The 23,448-nt window shown below is 44.6% G+C and overlaps 7 protein-coding genes across 7 annotated transcripts; 2 read left to right on the top strand and 5 right to left on the bottom strand.

The window, feature by feature from the left end:
- Nucleotides 1-153: 153 nt before the first annotated feature.
- Nucleotides 154-2,961, bottom strand: Bfra_007346 (putative glyoxal oxidase protein; the record flags this gene model as incomplete). Its single annotated transcript, XM_037337719.1, has 7 exons — nucleotides 154-1,810; nucleotides 1,865-2,155; nucleotides 2,247-2,308; nucleotides 2,359-2,449; nucleotides 2,505-2,533; nucleotides 2,585-2,756; nucleotides 2,810-2,961. The coding sequence occupies 7 exons, from the start codon at nucleotides 2,959-2,961 to the stop codon at nucleotides 154-156; spliced, it is 2,454 nt and encodes an 817-aa protein (XP_037187099.1).
- Nucleotides 2,962-5,351: 2,390 nt separating this feature from the next.
- Nucleotides 5,352-6,083, bottom strand: Bfra_007345 (putative abc1 domain containing protein; the record flags this gene model as incomplete). The annotated part of the gene is made up of 1 exon (XM_037337718.1): nucleotides 5,352-6,083. One exon carries the CDS (start codon nucleotides 6,081-6,083, stop codon nucleotides 5,352-5,354), a length of 732 nt encoding a protein of 243 aa, XP_037187098.1.
- A 1,045-nt stretch (nucleotides 6,084-7,128) lies between these two features.
- On the bottom strand, nucleotides 7,129-7,978 carry Bfra_007344 (uncharacterized protein; the record flags this gene model as incomplete). Its single annotated transcript, XM_037337717.1, has 3 exons — nucleotides 7,129-7,352; nucleotides 7,450-7,813; nucleotides 7,865-7,978. 3 exons carry the CDS (start codon nucleotides 7,976-7,978, stop codon nucleotides 7,129-7,131), a joined length of 702 nt encoding a protein of 233 aa, XP_037187097.1.
- A 2,116-nt stretch (nucleotides 7,979-10,094) lies between these two features.
- Bfra_007343 (putative cfem domain-containing protein) lies at nucleotides 10,095-10,718 on the bottom strand (the record flags this gene model as incomplete). Its single annotated transcript, XM_037337716.1, has 2 exons — nucleotides 10,095-10,586; nucleotides 10,638-10,718. 2 exons carry the CDS (start codon nucleotides 10,716-10,718, stop codon nucleotides 10,095-10,097), a joined length of 573 nt encoding a protein of 190 aa, XP_037187096.1.
- Nucleotides 10,719-13,409: 2,691 nt separating this feature from the next.
- On the top strand, nucleotides 13,410-14,971 carry Bfra_007342 (putative pantothenate kinase protein; the record flags this gene model as incomplete). The annotated part of the gene is made up of 3 exons (XM_037337715.1): nucleotides 13,410-13,718; nucleotides 13,784-14,066; nucleotides 14,136-14,971. 3 exons carry the CDS (start codon nucleotides 13,410-13,412, stop codon nucleotides 14,969-14,971), a joined length of 1,428 nt encoding a protein of 475 aa, XP_037187095.1.
- Nucleotides 14,972-15,754: 783 nt separating this feature from the next.
- On the bottom strand, nucleotides 15,755-17,439 carry Bfra_007341 (uncharacterized protein; the record flags this gene model as incomplete). Its single annotated transcript, XM_037337714.1, has 2 exons — nucleotides 15,755-17,353; nucleotides 17,416-17,439. 2 exons carry the CDS (start codon nucleotides 17,437-17,439, stop codon nucleotides 15,755-15,757), a joined length of 1,623 nt encoding a protein of 540 aa, XP_037187094.1.
- Nucleotides 17,440-18,772: 1,333 nt separating this feature from the next.
- On the top strand, nucleotides 18,773-23,010 carry Bfra_007340 (putative gram domain-containing protein; the record flags this gene model as incomplete). The annotated part of the gene is made up of 3 exons (XM_037337713.1): nucleotides 18,773-19,197; nucleotides 19,648-22,268; nucleotides 22,325-23,010. The coding sequence occupies 3 exons, from the start codon at nucleotides 18,773-18,775 to the stop codon at nucleotides 23,008-23,010; spliced, it is 3,732 nt and encodes a 1,243-aa protein (XP_037187093.1).
- Between the last annotated feature and the right edge of the window lie 438 nt (nucleotides 23,011-23,448).

Below are 23,448 nucleotides of genomic sequence, written 5' to 3'. Positions count from 1 at the left end.
AATTATTATCATTATTCGCTATTGAGTCTTAACTCTTAGCCCTGGCCTTCTTGGCCCTGCGTACAATTTTGGTCATCCGGATATCACGCCATATTTCATCCCAAACCAAAGCTATGCAGCAAAATCCCATCGAACCTCATTAAATACAAACTCTCAAACTGTAACAAATTGTCCCATTGCAGGAATACCATCTACAAGAATGTATACAACATATGGACCAGGAGGTGCAACATTGTTGTTTGGTGGTCGAGTAACAGTCAACGTCTGTTGTGTAGCACCAGCGACGAAGCCCGTGTTATCCAAGTGCAGCATACGATGACCCATATGTACCGAATGCGTGACGAATCCACCGTGGTACAATGTTACTGTAACTGATTTCGCGCCAGCTGGGCAATCAAAGGTGACATCAAGTGTGCTACCATCTGCCTTGAAGCTATCCGATGACAACTTTACATTGGTAGGACGCTTCTTTGCATTGTCGCCTGAGAGATAAGGAGGAACATAATTCTCGACTCGGAACTCCGTAACATATGGGTCGGCTGCATCTGGTTGAAGCTTTGGCATCTCGACAGGGTTTGAGCCAGCGACCATTAGTGTGCCGTCAAGAAGGAGAAGAGAGACAGAATGGTAGAGACGTGGGATGGTTGATGTGGCAAGAGTTGAGAATCTTTGGCCTTTAGCTTTCGTAGGATCGTAAAGAAGAGCTTCCAATGTTGGGTCTTTTGCAAGTCCAAATCCCTGAGCACCCAAATTACCTCCATTAAGCCAAACAACTGTTCCATCAGGAAGTAAGGTTCCTTCAACCATACCACGACCTTCCGGCATGGCATCCAACTCCCATGTGGGGTTTGCGCTCAATGGCTGAATTCTTCCACAACTTGGCTCTGTTGGACTGGTAATATCTTGATATGCACCTCCACCGCAGATGATAATATCAGGGTTCCATTTGTTTGCGCTTGACAAAGGAAGTAAAACACTTCCACCAGTGTTGGGATATGTGCGATAGTCCCCAGCGAGCTCTGGCAGTTCCTTGACGATGGTGTTGGTACCGACATTGAATACTTGGGAAGACTTGGAAACGAAGACGAACAAATTTCCATCATTGAGGAGATGGACAAAAGGATACATATAATATGGCTGATTTTTCTCCAGAATTTCCATGTCAATGTTCTTTCCTTGTGACACAGCGGTAGGACTTAGGATCTCGTATGTAGGATTGTTGTTCGTGTTGACAGTTGGATCGAGGCCATTCAAACTTCCAGAAGCAACGAAGATGGTTCCATCACCCATGGTTTGAGCAGTAGCATACCAACGAGCACTTGCGAGCTTGTTACCTGGTTCACTCCAGTCTTTCCCAGTGAGACTAGCATCGGTGGAAGATCGTTCAAGGTATCTAATAGCGTCGAATCCATCCCCGATATTTGGATCAAGCCAATCTAAGGGCGCGTTGCCTCCGAGAGAAACAACACGTCCATCAGCAAGAAAAGTGCCTCCGGAACAAAATGCATTTGTCTTGTAAGCTAAAGGAGTGGCAACTGCGTTTGTTTCTGGGTCGTATTCCGAAGACATTGCGTAATATCCGTTTGGCAATTTCAATTGGGTGTAGTTCTCCAATTTGTCGAGAAACATAACTCGGCCATTTGGCATAAGTGCGGCGTGCATAGCGGGAACTCCAGAGGACCCAACGATGTTGAAGGCACCTCCCTCTGGGGCAGCTGGGGCCGGGCTTGCACCAGGGGCTGCAACCACAGGCGCATTCAAACAATCTCCTGATTGGCATCCGGCACCGCAATGTGCATTAGTACTACCACTACATTCATTGTGTTAGACTATTAAAGTTTTGCGAGTGAATGACTACACTTACCAGAAGCCGTACATGGAACAACAATTTCCATTTACCCAATTGCCACAAACGGTACCTCCATTAGCAGTACCACACGATCCATCAGTAGTTACTGGTGCATTACTGGCTGCGGCAGGTGCAAGTGTAGAAGTAACTGGAGCAATGACTGGTTCTTGACTTGTAGATGAAGAAGGTGCGCTGCCTGCTGCAGCTTTGGTAGTAGTCTTGGCGGCTGATGTAGACTGTGAGTCTGTGCATCCATTCTGGCAACCATTCGAAGCTAAACAATGATCACTTGTAGAGCCACAATAACTACAAACGGAAGGATTAGCATCCATTCATGATAGGAAATAAGTTTGGTAATATGAAAGCACAAATTGAATGTGGGTAAAGCTTGACTCACCCATACGCAGAGCAACAACCACCAAACGCACCCTTTGCATCACAGGTAGCACCACCGAAAGCCTACTAAGGTCAGTATACCACACTCACAACAGAATATCATGAAAACTCACACTTCCACATCGGCCATCAGTTCGAGGAGAGGTACCGCTTGGAGTTGTAGTGCCGCCTGTACATCCTGATAAACATCCGGTTCCACAATGACTATAAAAGGTTAGTAATAATTCAAGAATAATATCGATTGCCAGGGTGTACTCACGCTTCATCATTTCCACACCAGCCATATGACTATCATTAAAATCAGTGATTGATCCTCCATGGATTATTAGGGTGACCTACCGAGCAGCATGAACCTTTGTACACTGTGCTGTTTGGATCGCAGAGAGTGTTACCGTTGGCAGGACCACAGCTACCATCTGTTGAGTAGACAGCTTGTCTTGGCTCGATTTTTCGATCTTTGACTGGGACCGGATAATAACGAGATGGCATTGGAGTGGTCGGGACATAACATCTGGGGGTAAAATCAGTTACATGCTTCTGTTGTACTTGTCCAAGGTTACTTACTCATTAGTTCCATCATCTGTACAATTTTGACCTTCAAGACAACCATAGTATAAATTAGTGCTTCGAATATCACAGCTTAATGGGACATGATTGAAGACAATATTGGCGGAGGCGGAGGCAATAAGGCCCAAGGAAATGAAGGTAGCCTTCATGGCTGCTAAGGATTACTTGAAGAAGATCAGTATGGGGTGCGTCAAACTCAATGCGAGAAGATATTGACAAGTAGCGACAAGTGAGTAAGTAGAGTGCAGCTTGAATAAAATGGAAAATAGAAAGAAAGGAAGATTTGGGGTTTTAGATTTTGGAAGTATTGTGTGAAGTATTATATAACTTCCAGCCTTGCCTTGTCGCATTGGAGGTAAAGGCTGTGTAGATCAACAAAAGTCATTTACCCATTCACTAGGCGACCGCAATTTCCTGCGCCGATTGGCGATGCAAATGATAGAATTGAAGTATATCAAGTGGGAAGGCTGAAGTATAAAGTATGAAATGAGACATATATGACAACTCACCTCGTATGATAGAGTGTTTAATTAGACACAAAAAAGCAAGCAAATGCGATTGCTCGTCTGAAGGTGCTTGCTCTTGTTGTTTTTTCGACGCGATGAATTGATTCAAAACGATTAGAAATCTAGGATTCGAGAATAGAGATATGGACAATCTTTCAAGGAGTGAACAGCAAGCCCGTATAAAGATTGAATCTTATAGGGAATGAATAGGGACAAAAGAATGTGAGGGCTTGCTAGGAGTGAAGACGAGAGGTCAGAGGAGAGAGGTGAATGTTGAGGTTGAAGATGGAGGAGAGGTAGGGTAAGCAGGTTATTACGGATAAGGAAGAGGAGGGAGAAGAGAAAAGAAAATCGAAGGATGGAGAGAGAAGAAGAGATGAGATGATATGTAGGTACCGAGTACGTATATACTAACAGAGTAATACGTCCCCACTTACATGACAAGCACCAAGTACCTCTTTCCCTTCTGGATTTGATCTGATATGTATAGTATGGAGATCAGTACCGACTGAAATTGTGGTATCGGCCATTTTTTCATATATGCTAGTAGTCACGGAGGAGAGTCAGGAAGAAAGAAGCGTCTGTGAAAGTACTAGGTAGGTACCTCAGCTAGGTACCTCAGCTAGATACCTGATGAAATTAGGAAATTAGGAAATTAGGAACATACTCAGGGACCAATGTCTGTGAGTTTGAGCCGGAAGAGGGAAAAGGGAAAAGGGAAAAGGGAAAAATGCTTCTTTTCGTCCAATGTAGCAGGGCCGTTGTTGCCGGCTCTTTGACCTACCTCCCCTCCCAACTAACTACTCAGACGCCAACAAGAGTCTTTCAACTGGATCCTCTTACTCCTACTAGGCCTTACGGTCCTCGACAACCCGCGGTCAATTTGCAAATCGCCCACTCGGAGAAAATCGCCTTACTCATTAAGCTATTGGGGATGCGAGAGTGACATGTTCTAGTTTTTGCTTATCCATCTCTTGGTGAGGTACTTTTTACATGAACGCCGCCGAACTTAACTTCCAGGGCATATCATTGGCGGGATGATGGTAGATCATTAAATTACCCTTGTCGATCTTTCTCATCGGAAGATTTAACTGGTTCGGCGGTTTTAAGCTTCTTTCTTCGCTAGGTACTTTCAATGGTGTGTTTCATGAAAGATACTACCAGAAGTTGGAAAGGCTGGCTACGAGCCTACCTGTGTGCATTGACCGCAGCAACAGGGTGGCACGCAGGGTGGTACTCTGCACATGAAAACCCCCTCCCCCAGCAATTGGGTCTCTGTAAGCGCTCAAAGTTGGATATCCGGTTAGTTTCTCGTATCTTGCTTTAAATAAATGGAGTGCAGGATAGGTCAAAGATCTATAGGTACATAGATATCAGAATGGCACATTGTATTATTGGGTAATTCTATTATTATAATTCCAATGTCCCGTGGCAACAGCTGGCTACAGAATCTCCATCCAATGGTTGATTAATCCCACACACTTTTTCAACCTTAAAGTGTGAATTGATGCATAATCATCTCAAATGAGAAAGACACTTAGGGTGGGTTGGAGGGGCCTCAAAATGCTTCTCGTTACTTCTAGCTTGACTTTACTGATGAATGTTGGCGTACGCTTGGGTCCTTTAAAATACGTGTGTCTCTTCAAACTTCCGAAAAGGGTGGCCTTTGCTCTGAACTTGTGATCCCGAGGTCACATCCGCTCCATAGAGGGCTGGTTATGTCCACGAGACGTCGATGCTGGGACCGATTAATCTGGTCCTTAGGCCTGCTTGCGTCAAGATGTAGACAAACTGAGGAAAGGATGCATGTTGTAAATTGCCCCGAGCAAACGGAGATTTACTCATTGGGTTTCTGTCCGACATCAAATCGTCCTTTCCCTTCAATGTGTCGATAACGGTGCTTGACGATTTATTTTGGTTTGAGAGGTTGGTAGTCCCAAGATGGCATCTGCTGGCCAAATCTCGTATATGCCGTGGAAAGTCGGATTCGCCTCCAGATATGATCATTTGAATTCTGTGTTGTCAATGCTCTTTCACCAATTCAGATCCGTTTTTGCCGCACCAATCCTCTGCTCCACAGCATCAGCTTTCATATGCGGTCCCACAAGCACAACGTCCTCTTCATTTCCCTCCATCAAATTCATATCCAGCGACCACTTTTGTATCTCCTCTTTCACAATTCCTTCCCATTTCTTGAGTAAAGGATGTGCTGCAGCAACATCGGGGAATACGACATCCTTTCCTTCCTTCTCCCCTGGAACTTCAAATTTCCATATTCCATCCTCGCCCCACCACTCTCTTGCAAAAACCTTTTCCGTCTTTAATTCACTCTTTGCATTGCTGGACAATTCCTCTAATCTACTCTTCTCGTTTCTCCATTCTGCATCGTCGGACTTGCTTGCGGACACGGAAACTGCGCCAAAAATCCCTTCAAGAATTCCGATAATCTTTCCTATCCGTAATCCCAACACAGCACCTAATCCATAACCTTCGTCGAATCCCTTTTGAACACTCTCAGATTTTCCCTTTGTAACACCATCTCTATATCCTTCTGTTTCGTGCTTCTCCTTTAATCTTGGTATATCTGAAATCTCTGTATTTCCAACTCCAAACACATCTCCGTCGCGCATATCTCTGCCGTTAAATGTAGGAGAACCTGGTTCAGATCCGAAGACATCGTCAAAGTCGTCATTATGAGTGGTAGGTTCAGACGGCGACATGGTAAAAGTACCTGAAGATAGTGGAAATTCGGTGTCGCGAAACATCTCGATCGTGAATCAGATTTTGATTCTCTGAATTGTAATGATTCCTTCCCTGAGTATTCAAAAATTTAGTGATGAAGGATGCTTATCTAATCTATGTGAGTTGTGATTGGCTTCCGTCCCTAGTGCGGGGTCGCAGAATTTGGCGATAAGATAGAAATGCAAAGTATCTGTCTTATCACTCTTGTCGCCATTTATTTTACTCTTCTTGATATCTTGTTACTACTGAACAAAAATGTTGACTTATCACAGTACGAGGTGTTTACTAGAGTCTTGATCTCCATGCTATGTTGAAGACCTTCTAAGTCAATACCTGATTTGGCCATATTCTGCAAGTGCAACAAAAGCTTTTTGAGTTTTAAACCTCTAGAAATCCAACATGGCACTTACTGTTTCTACTGTCACGTCGACGACCACAGGTACCTCATCTTATAAGCCGTAACTCCATCCAACTTTTAGTCCAGCCAGGCTTACTAACTAAGTTCTCATATTTTTGAGCGTACTTTCATCTTTTTTTCCCCTTGTCTATTAACCTCGTTCAAGAAGTTTTCTGCTAAAGCATCACAATCGCGGAATAGTATTCGTCTGATGAACGCTGCGCTACATGTTCCAAATCGAGAAGCGAGTACGTACCTGGTGGTCATCTTCCTCAATCAACTCCCTTTACAGAAGCTTTTTCGCATCTACTTGATGGAAGGAAGAATGACTCAGTATCCTTTCTACCTTCTTGTATCTTAAAATACCACAGTTTCGTGTTTCAATCGGCGGGGCTATGCTCTAAGGATGTCACACTTATTACGAGAAAGTTCTTGTAAAGGCTTCAAAAGATCAATACTCAGATAGGGGAACTAAGCTAAAGAAAGACGGGGCCCTGATGCCAGGCCACAAGCATGCCAAAAATTCCAAGTCACGGTGTAAAATCAAAAACTGAAATGGCAACGAAAGCAACAACGGCAATTTGTCCCTTTCAAAACACACAACCAACTGTTTATATCCGTTTTATAATCTTCCAACAATTTCCGCCTACTAGATACCAATTCTGGTGCGTTCAACCGCAAAGGCCACTAATCACAGCATTGGTCTTGCCAGGAACACATGTATAGATTGCATTAAAGTCGTCGAAATAGAAAAGAACGGTGCCAAGCGCGGCGGACAAGCTTCCAAGCAAACTACCAAGAGTGGGGCCCACGGTTGTCAAAATCTGAGATGCGACGACTTGGTATGAAAGTTTCCCAACCGTGGTCCAGGTAGTAGGGAAGGTGCATTGATCGACTATCATTAGTCAGATAGTTAGCGTTTGTTAGTGCCTAGGACTTGGAAGTATTTCCACAATGCCTCTCGAAACACATTGGCAATAGTGTATACTTACGAGTATTTCCGCCATCAAAAAAACATCCCGCTTTATCAGCATATGGTGTACCATCGGGTCTATAAGCTATAACTTGTACGGTACAAGATACAGCTGGAGACACGGCAGAATCGCTGTTCACGACACATCCGAAGTAGGCGGAATTTGGCTTGAAAGAAGCGACGGGAGACCCAGCATAAACTGATGTCAAAGTGGAAACATTGTTTCCAACGGCAGCTTGATTGCCATTAGGTTTAATAAGGAGAGTCGATAGACCCGTCTGTCGTACCGCATAGAAATTAGAATAGGAAAGCTGATTGTAGAGAGCGGTGATAGGTGCGGCACTCATGACGCCTGGGATGCCGCCGAGAAGAATGCTTTCATACTGTTAAATTTTTAGCGAAAATTGTTTCAAAAAATGGCAGTTTGGACGCACGTCGTTAAAGACTTCTCCAGAAGTCCTGGCTACTAACTCAGGAGTTGGGATCGCTGAAGTCAGAGATGCACCCAGGAAGAGTGGAAGAACAAATGATGGCTTTGTAAAGAACATATTGTTGAATTTGATCTAAGATGAGACTCAAGACTTATGTTACCCAGTAACGTTGATGATCTTCAACAGATAGAAGTACTGAGCTGACTCTGGAGCAGAGGTTCTCGTCTCTTTATAAATTTCTCTGACTCGGCTTCTTTCACATTATCTCCTCCGGTATGCGTCCCTGCGAGTTAGCTTGACCAGACTTCAATGACTGGGAAAAATTGTGTTCAAGTTTCTATTGGCCCTGAAAGTCATTCTTGAGCAGCTGAGCGACGCGGGAGAAATTTGTCTGCATGGATTACTTTTATGGGAAATCCTTAGCGAGTTTTCCAATAGCAGCGGTGCCAATGTTGGTAGCCTGACGACAATTGCACGCACGAAATCCTTGAATTTGAGAACCAAGTGCTTCATGTGAGCATATTAAGGCGCGGAGAGAGACGTAACAGGAGTTTTCCAAGACATGAGGAGTCTATACATGGAACCTTCAGCGATGCCCATATCGTAGAGATGCGGATCTGATTGTATCTAGTGGAGAGAGGTGGAAAAGAATCGTCTCTTCCCTTAACAAACCAATAAAGAGTCTAGATGTGCCTCTACTTGAGATTTCGCCGTTGCATCTAGACTTCGTAGCTGTAATGAGATCAGTCTAGGTGGATGTTGCCCTGAAAACCTTCGAGCTGAATCAACTTTTTTGCAATCTCAGATTCTATTTTCACACGTATCTTCTCTCCTCAATGCTCATGGCACCTGGCATTTAAGTATAGGCTAGTAGCTTAGTGCTAGTATGCCGCTCCATTTAGGATTCGAAAGTTTAACATGATCTTTCTATTGGATATTCCCTGGAGAATCTTCTAGCCCAATACTGTCATTTATGATCTCCAAATTGAGCACCCCGCCTCGAGCTCGCATATCTCGTTTTGTGAACCTTGCTTGTCTCGTTTACCACCCCACAGGTTCATTAGCAATAAAAATGCATGAAAAGCTTTAAAGGTTCAATTTCAAGTCAACAGACTCTATGTGGCTTTTTGTGGCCGCTAACCACGAGATTTATAACGTTTGTAGATGCGGCTGCATTAGTTAGATCGATCGATCGGTTATGCATGTCAAAAGCCGCGGGGAAAAAAATCTAAATCACATTTATATCTTACCGGGTGATGTACTAAACGATTGGATCAGGGACAATTGAAGAGTCACATCTATAGATGTGGCTGCTTATGTTTGACTTGCCCGCTAGTACTTCAATACCACTTATATTTTGTACCGAGTCATTGGATCTGAGATCGCCGTAAGCATGCGGCTGGATTCTGGATGTATTCAGCTCGCCATAGAGCGCTGAAAACGGGCTAGGAGAGTCGGACCTATTTCCGAACAAACTTGAGGGATGACTATCCTTGCACGGTTTACTGGGGCCGTCGTTCACGTGACTACATCAGCGTCATCTGTGACTCTATGTGAAAGACTAAATGAGGCATGGTAGAAGGGGTGGATGCAGAGTGAATGAGTGATTTGGAGAGAATTCAAGTCTGAAGAATAGCTCAGCCGGGATACAACAAGTGGTTAGGCGCCAGCTCTCTCGCCCCGGACTTGCGTTCTTCCCTTTTGTTTTGGCGATGAGGCGCTTTTTGATCTTCAAGCTTTGCTCAAGGTGGTGATTATACGAATATACATCAATTCCTCGAATATTACTGGATGAGTTTTCTTCATGTCTAGTTGGATTGGAGAGAGCTGAGAAACAAAGTCGATATAAACATTGGTGTCAAGAAGCCATTATCTCACTAAATTACCAAGGAACGCAGATGATCAGATGAGATACCGTGAGCGATCACATAGATGTGAATTGATTGTATTGAAATTTACTAGCTACATAATAGATGGAACGAGAATTTTGCCGCAAAGGAATGTCGTAAGTTTGCCAAGTCTCGCCGTGCCTAGGATCGTTCCCACGAAATCGTCCATTCCCATTCAAATTTTTCCTCAATACCCTTTGACAACGCGATTAGAAGAATCCAAATATCCAATAATTATTACATCCTCCTCCATTTTCCTTTTCAACAAACACTGAAGTAATACAAAAAACATCGCATGCTGTACTGTACTATGATGGTATCTCAAGTGTAGAAGACATGACCATCTACAAAGCAGCGACCACAGCCGCAAGAAGACCAACCATACCACCAACACCCGCAAGCCCAACAGAGTGTCCCGCATTTGCTGTGACCTCTCCAGCTGCACTAGAAGTAGCAGTAGGACCTCCGGTAGTAACCGTTCCGTTCCCAGGTCTTGAAGTCGTAGCCGGCGCAGTGGTTAATGAGCCTACCTCCGAAGTCGAAGCTGGGCCCGAAGAAGAAGACGACGAGCCTGGAGATGCGGACGCGGTGGAGCTTTCCGAAGAAGTCTCTGCGGTACTGGTGCTTTCAGCCGCGGTTGTCTCTGCAGCTGCTATGGTGCATCTATTGGGAGCATTCTGGGCTTGTTGGATCTCTCCGGCTGCGGTACAGGCGCTGAGGATACAGGGAACGATGGCGCTGGAGATGCCGGCGAGATTGGAGGCTTGACATTGGCAGGCTGTGTCTTCGATGTCGCAGTTGGTACCTTCGGCAACGGCTTGTGAGATACAGGCGCTCTATATGGGTTGTTAGTTAAGTGATTGAGATGGCTACTATGGGATACCTACAGCGCAAGCTGGCTGACCTGGAAACTCGGCCGCAGAGGCTAGAGTAACAGTGATGGCCAAAACAACGAGTGAGAACTTCATAATGAGGTTGGTTTTAGAGTTAAAAGTTAAAGAAGAAGATTATACAGATGAGATTTAGAGACTGAAGTTGAAGTTGAAACGAATTGAGGGGAAGTGAATTGTAGATGAGAACGATAGAGAACAAAAGAAACTTGAAGAGGGGTAAATGCTGGATTTATATAGAGAGCTTGCAGACAAAGAGCTGCTTCCGAAGGTATACATCATTCCTTCCCATGGCGAGGGTTGATGCGCGGCAACGAGCTTCATTCCTTAGAATGGAGAAATCATTCGAGGAGGTTGTGAATTGATTGTTCTTGCAACCATGATGCACATTATTTTCTGCCATTTCAATTTCATGCATCTTTTTCATCTATTCATTCCTTCTTGGGAACACAAAATCTATCAATGTTGCCCTGCCAGAAAATCACGTTGGGAGCAGGAATGTACAATTGTGCCACATAATCCCGCAATGGCGGGATTTCAGACATGCGGGTATGTGTGAGGGCTGGTATCAGGTTTGCAAACGCCGGAACAGGAAATTCCACATGGCAATTGCAAAGGTGCCGCAATTAGATATCAGTTTCTATACTGATGCATGTATGTGTGTGGCTGGAGAATTTAAACATTGGGATCTTTTGTGTAGAAAATAGAAATGAGATGGAAAGTTGACGGGGTGAATGGAGAGGGCATTCTTGAGAGGCCGGGGTTGGAAAAATGAGAGACATTCTTCGAGAAACGGATTTTTAAAAATAGATAATTTGCCACGGGCAACTGGATATTCAATTGGGATTCATTACGAGAGTTTGTGTTCTAATTCTTGATAGTGGTAGGAGCAAGTTCAAGAGCTTCGTTCGGGTAGCTCTAAAAGTTCTTAGAGCTCTTCTTTCAAAGATTTTACTTGAGAGAATTTGTGCTCCCCGCATAGCTACTAGCCCGAGTTCGAAATCTCGACATTTTCGAGCTATTTTAGTATGGGACTATGAGTAATCGTGATCTCTTTGAGGGTTTGGTGAGATATCATGAGCGCCTTGCGTTGATTGATAGAAATTGACGCAGCAATAGCTAAACGATTGATTGAAGTTCAAACGCTCTTTAACCACTGATGATTTACATGCAAATCAATGGCCAACTAGATTAACTGGTATTCGGGAATTGCAATGAGATCTATCAGAATTACAGTTTACCGGGAGGTCTGGAGCTTTGTAAGCTTATTGATGTAGTGTAGATCTTGAAGTTCGTTAGCCTAGGGTTACGATTCGACAGCTAGTATGCGAATTTCAATAATAAAGTGACTAAATACATGTACTATCGTCTAAAACCAACGCTAGGCTCTTGCAGAGTTTCTTGCGTCCGTCAATCTTATATCATTTCTCATCTTTCTTCTTTCCCGAGTATTTTTGAAAAAGGTATCTTACTTGCTAAATTGAGAACTATCTGACCAAACCAAGCAAAGTGAAGTTAGATTCAGAATAGTGATCTGATAATGAGTTCCTATCGACTCAGACCAGCGTTCTAGCCACCAGTGGGTATGTCAAGTATCTGACGAGTTCCTAGTGAAATCAGTAATGCCGCTGCCACATTCTCGCGCCATTCAGCATGAAGCAGCCCAGCTCCTGAGTATTTGTATTTCGCCGTGAGTTTGTCATGGAAATGGTTTGTGCATCGGAATTTAACACAGTCTACACCACGTTCATTAATTTCTTCTTCCACAACGAGAGACACTTCAAAGGTTTCTCTATCCAAATGAATGAATGATCTTGTTAGTGGAGCACGCTCCGATAATATGGTAATGTCCGCTAACCTCCTTTCCCCTCTCGTCTTTGTGGGCCGTAAGCTGATCGCCAAATTTACCTATTTACCTGCTGTAATACCTTTTGCTAGGAAGTTGGCACAATGTTTTCTGATCGGATTTATACGAAGGACAAGCAGGAGGCGAACTAGTCAGCCTTGGAATCATCTTAATTCCTACCACTGATGTGCCAGATACATTTAAACGAACCCGTTTCCGCGGTATATCCGACATGTGCTTTACACACGGAGACCTTGTTCAGAGATAGATCAACATTATATGATGAATTGAATTTAAGCATAACATTCAATGTTTGCACTTGCAAGACGATGTATACTATATATAAAGGAAGATAAGGAGCAGATGATACAGAAGATGCTACAAGATTTTCGAATCAAACAATTTCAATACTTGTACTCATTGTGCTGTGGAGTACATCGTGATCAAAAAGCAGTCCAACAGCAAAATTGAATGCGAGATCACTGCTGCGTGGGTTGATGTTGATGATGATGATGATGATGATGATGCAAACTGAAAACAAACAATGAAGCTTGTCTCTTCCTATTGTTCCTGCAGAAGTCTGACAATGCAGAAGCGTTTGCATGATCACTTTGATCTTGAGAACAAGTGAGAACTGCAACTCCAAGTTAATCGTCATATATTACGACGAATAATTCAGGAAAAACAAGGGGAAGACTTGAGTGCCGAAAACTAAATAAATTGACGGCGGCACTTGATTGCTTATCGATAAGAGAGACCCCTGAACTAACAACCTTTTCGTATGTCGGCTCGGCAATGACTCTTCCAAAATAGCAATCAATCAAACTCCGGTCAATCAATGTCAGATTCTTCTTCCAACATCTTACATTTATGTCTTTATAATTACTTCAATTCCCTGGCATTCCGGCCAGCAATAATCCGTCATGTCTGCGGAGATCCCGCGGACTGAAGAGAATCTCATGCCCTCCACCTCGATCTCCAATAATGAAAACCCCACCAACCCCTCCTCGCAAGCTTTGGTCGGCGGGCATTTGCGCGCGAGAACAAACACGGCAGAAATTGATAGTACGATTATTCATCCAGGAAGCGTGAAGATTAATGTGACGGGCGCATTCATAGTCGATCAGGATTCTGTTTCACCAAAGGAATTGAATACAAATGAGAGGAATTATGATACCCAAGATATTCGGCTGCCGAACCATACGGCGGTGGTCAGCCATATTGCTGTAGATGTATGAGTCTAGCTTCTCGATTCATAGCTGTGGATTGGTGATTGATATACTGACATGTGTCCAAGATCGGAGGTTCTTTAGCTAAGCTTGTATATTTCTCGAGAGAGGCGCATTCGCGCGAGCCAGGCGGTCGTCTTAATTTTATGAATTTCGAGACGGATCGCATAGATGATTGTGTGGAGTTTATGAAACAGCTGCAGGTCAAGCAACAGAAACTCAATGGATCGAGACCTGGGGATTTATGCGTAATGGCGACTGGTGGAGGGGCATACAAGTACTATGATAAGATCAAGGAAGCTTTGGGTGTCGATGTTATACGAGAGGATGAGATGGAATGTTTGATCATTGGTACTTTCTCCTCCCTCGTGGCACGCGACCTGTTGATGTTATGCAATGCTAACGGAAAATAAACCACAGGTCTCGATTTCTTTATTACCGAGATCCCCCGGGAAGTATTCACATATAGCGAAAGGGATCCAATGCATTTCACCTCGCCCAGTCCAGATATTTACCCCTATCTCCTCGTCAATATAGGGAGCGGTGTGTCCATGATAAAAGTATCCGGACCACGAGAATATCAAAGAGTTGGCGGAACCTCTCTGGGCGGTGGCACACTCTGGGGATTACTATCTCTCCTGACTGGTGCTCGAACATTCGACGACATGCTCGGAATGGCCGAAAGAGGTGACAATGCCAAAGTCGACATGTTGGTTGGCGACATTTACGGTACAGATTATGGCAAAATCGGGCTCAAGAGTAGCACCATTGCAAGTTCCTTCGGGAAAGTCTTCCGCATGAAACGAGAAGCCGAACGATTAGCCGAAGACTCGGGAGGACAAAACAACAGCGAAGAACCATCTGGCTCCTCCCATTCCGCCGAGGAACCCCCATTCTCCCATGGAGATATATCACGGTCCCTCTTGTATGCAATCTCTAACAATATAGGACAAATTGCATATCTGCAATCGGAAAAACATTCTTTGTCGACGATATATTTCGGAGGTAGTTTTATTAGGGGCCATCGACAAACGATTAATACATTGAGTTATGCGATCAAATTCTGGAGTAACGGAGAGAAAAAGGCGATGTTTCTGAGACATGAAGGATATCTTGGAAGTGTGGGTGCATTTTTGAAGAGGAAACCAGAGGGTTGGGGAAGGAGGATGAGTTTCGAAGAAGGCGGAGAGGCAGGAGTAAAGGATATTGGGGATGAGTTGAAGGCTTTGAGGGGGGAAGTCAGTAGAACCGAATAGGTTGTTTGGAGAGGATTTTTGGGCTATCCAGATTTACCAGGGATTTGGTATAGATAGTATTTTTGCAGATTGGTGGGGGAGTGCAAAGAATATACAGGAGCGCAGAAATGAAATCAGAATCAATCTCATATACTCTTGTGCGAAAAATGGAAGAGGAAGTCTCAACGCTTTTTCGATCTCTGATAGGTATACATACATACATACGTACATAGGAGCCCACGACGCTGGAATACTCGTTGAACGAAGTAAACCAGAGAGAGAGAAAAACAATGCGTTAGAGATTCTTTCATGAACGTGTTGTGCTGTGTGGTGTAAACGTATGTATGTGCATTGTCAATTTATTCGAGATCGAGTTCTACACTCAGTCTCAGTCTACTTCGTTCATTCATCATTTATCATTTGTACAAATACGTACCACGCACCACGCACCACTAACACAACGACACGCACAAGATAATTCGCGGAATGGAACGTGAGTGTTGGATTTGAAATTTGGAATCACTATGATGTCACAAGTGCACTTGGGTGTCGGATATGAGATTTAGTTTGATGATATGATTGAATAGGATAAGATAGTCTGTCTGTACATAGATGATGAATGATGGATGATTAAATGGATTGATGCTAGAGATCTCGAAATATACACCTTTTACCGTTTCCTTTTAACCGGTTTACCCCCCAGGTCGAGATAGCTATTAACGCTTTACAATCTGCAACGCTTGATATTGAATCAGGGCAAGTCCAGACTATATCACAACACGTTGTGGAGGTTAGTTTGGACACCTATCCCGCCATGAATCTTCCTGCGCCTGCTTCCCTCGTATCCTTTCCCACCGGTTTGTTTGCGCCATTTCCTGCTTTCACACTTCCATCCTTTGATTCTACATCTTTTACACTCAATTCCTTATCCCTTCTACCCCTTGCCCCAGCCTTCAATGCATCGAACTTTTCCCTATACCTTAAGAGCGTCTCTCGATACCTCTGATTATCGCGGAATAGTCTTTGATTTTCTTTATTCATAACTTTCATTTGCTCTTCAAGCTCTATTACTTTCCTAGCCATTTCATCATTTGATTTGCCGCCTGGACTCCTATCATCGGGTCGCATTAGACGAATACTTTCTTGCAATGCCATACCATTATTCTGCGCGGACATTTCGAAAGCATGGAGTCGTTGGCTGAGTTTGTCGATACATTTTTTAAGACTTTTATTTTCGAGATCTAGTTCTTCGATTCGAATATCTGTTTCCTTGCCCGCTATACGACGATTGCTTTTTGATTTGCTGGGTGAACTAGGGATAGGTGTTTCGCGAGCATCCACAAAATCATCCTCGTCATTGGGATCAGGAAAGAGTTGTGGATCTATGCCATGCATGGACGCTGCCAAACGACGTTGTTCTTTTTTTTCAAATGAGAGAATCTGTGCATATGATACCATGCCACCCGTTGTGGGAACCACATAGAAGGAATCATTGCCTGGATGACCATCACGAGCAGATGCACGAAGAGCTGCCTTGGATATGTATTTGGTAAGATCAGGCTCCTCCGTGGGTAGCCTTTCTCTGCTTCGGGGTCTGCCTTTGCGAGTGGCTGTGGGTAACGTGTCTGGTGACTTTGCAGACGGTTCCGGCTCTGAGAATAGAGGCAAGCCAGCAAACGCTAACGGGGCTGATAACTTATAAACGACACTATTGAAAGCACTGTAGAACTTCGAGAATCCGTCATCTTGGGCAGTCGCAGGAGATGATTTTGGCTCAGCGACCGCAGATGTTCTTGAAGTAGAAGTTTGAGCATCTGCTTTCGCTTGAGTATGTTGCGGGGGTACCCAACTGGGCTTCAATGTGGTGTGCTCTGGAATAGATGCAACATTTGGCTTTTTACTACCTTCTCGGCGTCCATCGAGAGTACCTGGCGCTTGTAAAGCTGATATACTTGGTGAGAGTGGCTGGCGACTATGACTCGAGCGTATACCTCTTGCAGAAGCTAGATTACTGGCGATCGAGGAAGACAATTCACGCGGAGGAAGACGCCTGGGAGTTTGAGAGCCTGAGGTATTTCTTGTGCGAGGGCCAAGGTCTGATTTGGAAGAGCGCAATTCTGCTACAGCCGCAGATGTCGATACTGGTTTCTCCGTGACGGCTTTTACTTCTGTTTCGTTCGCGTTTGGGTTCGGAGTTACGGGGTGTTCAGTGGGGTATCGAAGGAGTTCTGAGAGTCGCTGATGATGTTGTTCTAAAAGTCTCAAAGTCCTAGAAGCTTCTGCGCTTCCTGTCCCAGATGCAGCTTTTGCAAATTCTCCTGCAGCTAAGGCATGTTCATTTATTGCGACAGTTGTATCCGAACTATGCGTCGCGAGTACTGCAGCGCGAGCATGATCATGGGCCTATGTTGGCTATCAGTTAGAGGTGATCATGACGTTTGAACGTAAGATGGAAATATCTGTACCAACGCCAGTGAAGAAGCCTCCATAGTTATCAAGGGTTCCAATTTGTGTCAGTCATATAGTGAAGTTCAATTCAAGAGACCGTAATCGAGTTAAGATGGATTCAAATATTGTTTGTGTATGTGGACGTTTGGAGAATGAGGAGGAATAAGGCTGGACGCGATCATCGGATAGGGATAGGTTAGGCTGTCTGGGGTAGGTAGTCGGCATTGCTTATCTTTCAACCCGACTCGGCTAGTTCTCCCTAGACGGGAAATACTGCAGACCTAGAACACATCAGATGTGGTTATGTTATTGAACACTCTTCTCTTTTGGAAATGTGCATGGAAATTCTAGATCATTTACAAATGTGGCAAAATATTCTTCTACTCAAGAACCCCATGCACCCAGACAGGTAGATATGCAGGTGGTTGGATAGAAGTAATGAGCTCATAGTGCCAAAAGAAAGACAACAATCAATCTGCAGGAGAGAGAGGTTCAAAGCATCTCGTAGAACGTGCGTGCTAGATGTCACCTATTTCTACGATACCGAGACTGAGATTTACTTGCCTGGTACATACCTAGTAGGTACTCTGTAATGAATGGGAGGTCAAAATAGCCCTGACAATCAATCGAATTAGCCTCAAACCTCCAACTGGGCGGCCGTAACTTTCTTTCCCTTGCATAACTTGGATTCTCGGCTACCAATGACGTGAGAAGGAGAATCAATTCACAAGGAAAGCTCGTGTTGAGTGAGGACGCAGTAAGTACCTGGGCAGGCAGGGAGGGGCAAGCAAGGTAGTTACCAAGGTAGGTAGGTTATTGAACTTTCTGGATGTAACTCAATCAATCAAGTACTAGGTACCTAGGCAGGAATGATGATGGGAATCAGAAAGTCTTTGAAAGTTTGTTGGAAGTTAACCTCTTTTGTTTGGTTTGCGTACATTTAAACAATTCTACTCTCCTGTATGAAATTCAATTCAATTCAATTCAATTCAACTCAAGCATTATACCTATTGACGCGTCATATCGTCAGGTTTTTCGAATTGAGAAGTACAGTACCGATACTTTTATGAATGATCTTTCGTTCATCCCAAAACCAAGTCTCTTTCCAGTCGAGCCGGTTGTGATTTCACCCATCATACCTTCTTATCTTGGATTCATTTCATGGACCTAGAACTTTGAAATCTACGTATTCCAACCTCCAAATCTACCGTACCACTTACTCAGTACCTATTATTCGCATATCGCACAGTACAAATTACACTGCATATCAATATCTCCATCTCAAGAAGATTGTCTTTCGACCGCGATCCCTTCCGCAGTGCATGGCAGATCCCAATTACTCAATCTTACAGATTTCTGGCTGATACCCCCGCCATGGACGACATTCCCGCATCGCCAACGGCCTCCGAATCGTCCAAATCGACGGGTCTCTTTTCGAAGTCGCGAAATGGAAGGAGGCATAGAAATTCAACATCACATTCAGTACGGAGCGGCGCCAGCGATATGTCGCATGGTTTCCGCGCCTCATTGGAGCAAGTGATAGATAAGATCAAGAAGGATTCGGATTCCGAGGAGGAAAGCCATGCGTCGAATAGCCTCAAGAAATTCGTGCCGAAAGGATTCGAAAAGAAAAAGAAGCGATTACAACGAGAGGAGGCCGAGCAACGTTTGGCAGAAGAAGTAGCTCGCGGGAGATACATTGCTGAGCGAGGGACTCTGGAGAATGATATCAGAAATCCCATCAACAGAAACCCTTCTGGTGGAAGTAGTTTGTTAACATATGATTCGGAAACGGAGTCGTGAGTAACCCACTCTTTCCATAGGTGTTCGGACTTGATTGCTTGCTCTCCTTTTTCTTTTATTATTTCATTTCCCTTTGCTCCCCTCACCGACAATTGTCTGTCAATCCCGCGCGGTTATTTCAAGGTTTGGGGATTACAATGAGACATGGTTTAAAAAGCGAAGAGATTTGGGGGACCCATTAGGGGTATCTCAGGCGTCACAACCACAACATTGCAGGCTTATTCCCCATTATCATCGTCAATCTTGCATACAGCACAGTTGTACTCTAAAATCACAACATCGACATCGCATTGCCACCGAGTCGCTTGATTTGCGATTTCTATCCATTTCTGACCCATCTCGCACTACATTTACCTATTTTTAGCATCCATCTTTGCTTTGACATGTGGAGAACTGATCTTAGCTTTGAGAAATTAAGTTTCTAATTCAAATTGCTGCTTTGATAGGGCCGCCGAAACACCTCCACCATTGACTACGCACCCTTCGCACACTGGATATCTTACTTCTTCGTCCCCACTCATACATACTTCGACAATTCCACAAATCGGACCCTTACTTTCTCACTCAGAAGGAGAACCATTCGCAGATTCCACAGACAGTCTGGCTACCTCCGAGTCAGCTTCCAAGAGCCTTACCCAAAACCTTCGAGCTCCCATCGACGGATCTCAAAGGCGGTCATCTTCACCAGTTGGCAGGCTCAAAGACGTATTCAAACCAAGACGCGGGTCAAGCACAAATACAAGTCCAGAACGTAAGACTGGAGGGGGCGGGGCTGATCAATCACTAAATACCAAGGACGGTGGGGCTGATTCCAGGCGGGGGAGTCTCATAAATGTGAAAGTTGGTTCAATCTTTTCTGATAAACAGTTCCCCCCCGGTAAGTCTCGATCTACAACATCGTCTCCTGAAAGGCCACAAATCGAAAAGGGCAAGCTCACTACCATCGATACAACCCCACGTCCTCAGACTCCACCATCTGTGAACAGGCCGGCCCCTGTTATTGTTAATACACCTCCAACACCGACGGACACAAGATCACCGCAATTTACTTCTGTCACTAGCCCGGAGTCCCCTACCAGGTTCGCTGCAAATGTTTTAGTTTCTCCTTCTGGTAACATGATATCACATCGACGAATTCGATCAGGTTCTGCTTCAGGAGTCCCAAGTAAATTATCGAATATCCAATCTGCGCCGCTGACACCCACACCAGAGAACGGAGCAATTACACCAGGACAAAATCAATCGGGATTTTTCTCTTCGGTTTTCTCTGCAGCCCAGAACGCTGCAAGTACATTGAGCAACAGTATCACAAACACGTCGGTCCCAGGGGGGACGAGAAGTAAGAGTGGTGTACACACAATACCAGGTATACAGGAGATTGAGAGTCCGGAAGTCGAAGCATTGGGAGAGAAGACAGATACAGAAAATCTTATGGAAGAAAAGGAGCCAGCCGTTAAGACATTGGGTATGGGAGATCTTAGTCTGAGCCAATTCGGGATTTCAGAAGAAGGAAATACTCCAACAATGCCAAAGTATCCAGACGAGGTTCGCGGAAGGCCTGATCCCGCTCGGGATGACCACTTTTTCTCGAATCGTTCTGCCACTGCCCCAAATATGTTGACTGGAGAAAATCTCGAAGCGGTCGCTACACCTCAACTTGAAGACTTACATACTCTTGCACGTCCACGTTCTGTCTACGAACCAAGCGCGAATGGAGATCGAACTCCTCCAAATGGGAGCGTATTCGAAGGGAAATCTGGTATCCAACGTAGTGGCAGTATCCGAAGCGGCATAAATCACAGGAAAAGGGGCAGCTCTGCAGCAACCGGTACAACAATCGGAGCAGCAATTGCTGCAGCTAATTCATCTATTGGAAGCCCAGGCTCGGCGGCCCCCAAGATCACAGGTTTTGCAGTGGCAAGCAAGAAGAGAAATAAGGATTTTCACGCGCTTTTCAGAAGCGTACCCGATGATGACTATCTCATCGAAGATTATAGCTGCGCTTTGCAAAGAGAGATTCTTGCCCATGGTCGATTATACGTCTCCGAAGGTCACTTGTGTTTCAGTAGCAACATCTTTGGTTGGGTCACAACATTGGTTATGAGCTTCGACGAGATCATTTCAGTGGAAAAGAGAAGCACAGCACTGCTATTCAAAAACGGCTTGATGATTTCAACATTACACGCGAAGAACGTTTTCGCTAGTTTTACAAGTCGTGATTCAACGTATGATCTCATAGTCGGTATTTGGAAGATTGGCCACCCGAATTTAAGAAGCTCGTTAAATGGTGTTACCCTTGAGGGGACTGGCGGGGATAAGACTGAGAAAGACGATGGCACTGTTCCTATTTCTCGTCCAGGTAGTATCTCACAGTCCTCGGATGACAGCGAAGGTAGCGGGGAAGTCTACGATGAAGATGAAGACGATGAGGACGGTATGAGCTTCATGCAAGCCGATGGTAGCGTCGTGGGTAGTGAAGCCGGTGAAAAGGTTGTCAGTAGAAAGGCATCAGCTGCTGTTGTGACCAATGGGGCTGGGGCTGAAGGAGGTAAACAAACTAGTCCAACAGCCGCAGCAGACTTTCCTGGTCCAGCTGCACATGCCGCAACCACATGTTCCGATGGCGACACACATTATGCGAAAATACTCGCAGATGAAGTCATTCCAGCTCCTCTAGGACAGGTTTATAGTCTGATGTTTGGACCCGCATCTATAACTTGGATGCGAGATTGGCTCACTAATGAACAAAAATGTCTCGAGCTCACTTACGAAGAGAACGCTCGAATCCCCTTGTCTTTGGAGAACAAGGTTCGAAATTACACCTATATCAAGCCTTTGAATGGTGCGATTGGTCCCAAGCAAACCAAATGTGTCTCTACAGAGACTCTGGACGCCATGGATCTTGAGAAGGCAGTTTCCGTAACTGTATCAACAGTAACTCCGGATGTACCTAGCGGGAACGTTTTCAGTACCAAGACTAGGTATTGTCTTTCATGGTCAGAAGGCAATGGTACTCGATTGCAAGTCAACTGTGCAATTGAGTGGACGGGTAAGAGTTGGCTGAAAAGTAAGTACACTTGTGATCTTCTGACATATTGTATTGTCATACTGATTTGAAAACAGCTCCGATTGAAAAGGGTGCGAATGATGGTCAAGTGCAATACACGAAAGATGTTATAGCCGCACTCAAAGCGGCTGTCAGTACCAAACGCTCTGGAGCACCAGGTGCTCCTGGTAAAGGCAAAAAGAAAGGTCGCAAAGGTTCGAGGGCAAATAATCTTAGCAAAGTTACCGATGGCGCTTCTGAGACTAAACCAGAAGCAACTAACTGGGGTCTCTTTGAGCCCGTTCGTGGTATATTTGAGCCGATTTTTGATATCATCAAACCATTGATGACAGGGAATATACTCTATGGACTTCTCGTCGGACTTCTAGTAGCAAGTTGGTTCCGTTTCGGATTGCCTATTGGGGGTGGCGGGAATCGAGATATGGGAATGAGCTATCTAGGTACTCCGGAGAGAATCGCAGCATATGAAGAGATTTGGAGAAGAGAGGAAAGTGAACTTTGGTTGTGGTTAGAGGAAAGGGCGGGGATGGATAGATTACGAGAAGTGGGGAGAATGCCTACGGAGAGGTTGGATATAGAGGATAGGTTGAAGAGTGAAAGGATGGATGAGAGAGAGGTAGAAGATGCAATTAGGATTACGGAGGAAAAGTTATTGGTTTTGAAAGATGTGGTGGGCAAGAAGAGGGACAAGTCGAAGAGGGTACAAACTCAGGAGCAGGAGACTTCAGCTAGCGCGGCTTAGAGCTCTGGCGGATGGGTGAGCGGTCAAGGATAAAGATGGACAGGGAGACAAATGGTGTATGCCAAATAGCATGTTATACCATATCTACAGCGTAAAAGCTCTACTCAGTACAACACTCCACACAGATATCTCTGTTGTGTATTTTCTTTTGGGGGGTTCATTTTCATATGTTTGGGAGGCTGAGTAGTGGTGGTTGTACATCATTGGTGTTTGGGAATATATGGAGAAGCACAAGGAGAGCATATGGAGAGGCACATCAGAGGACTGGCATATCTGCTATAGCGTTTCTTTAATCTTTTTTGTTTTTGTGTTGCATTTTTGGGATGGGGAATAACATACTGCGAAGATTTAGCGGGTTGTTGTTAGATATCATATCTATAAGCGTTGTTGTTGGTAGCTAGGCTAGTTCTAGGGGGGTAGGAGGGAGAGAGGAGAGGA

Source organism: Botrytis fragariae (genome assembly GCF_013461495.1).
Source record: "Botrytis fragariae strain BVB16 chromosome Unknown tig00000795, whole genome shotgun sequence".
Classification (NCBI taxonomy): Eukaryota; Fungi; Ascomycota; class Leotiomycetes; order Helotiales; family Sclerotiniaceae; genus Botrytis; species Botrytis fragariae.
Note: the sequence above shows the minus strand (reverse complement) of the source record. Positions and strands in the feature narration are given on the sequence as shown.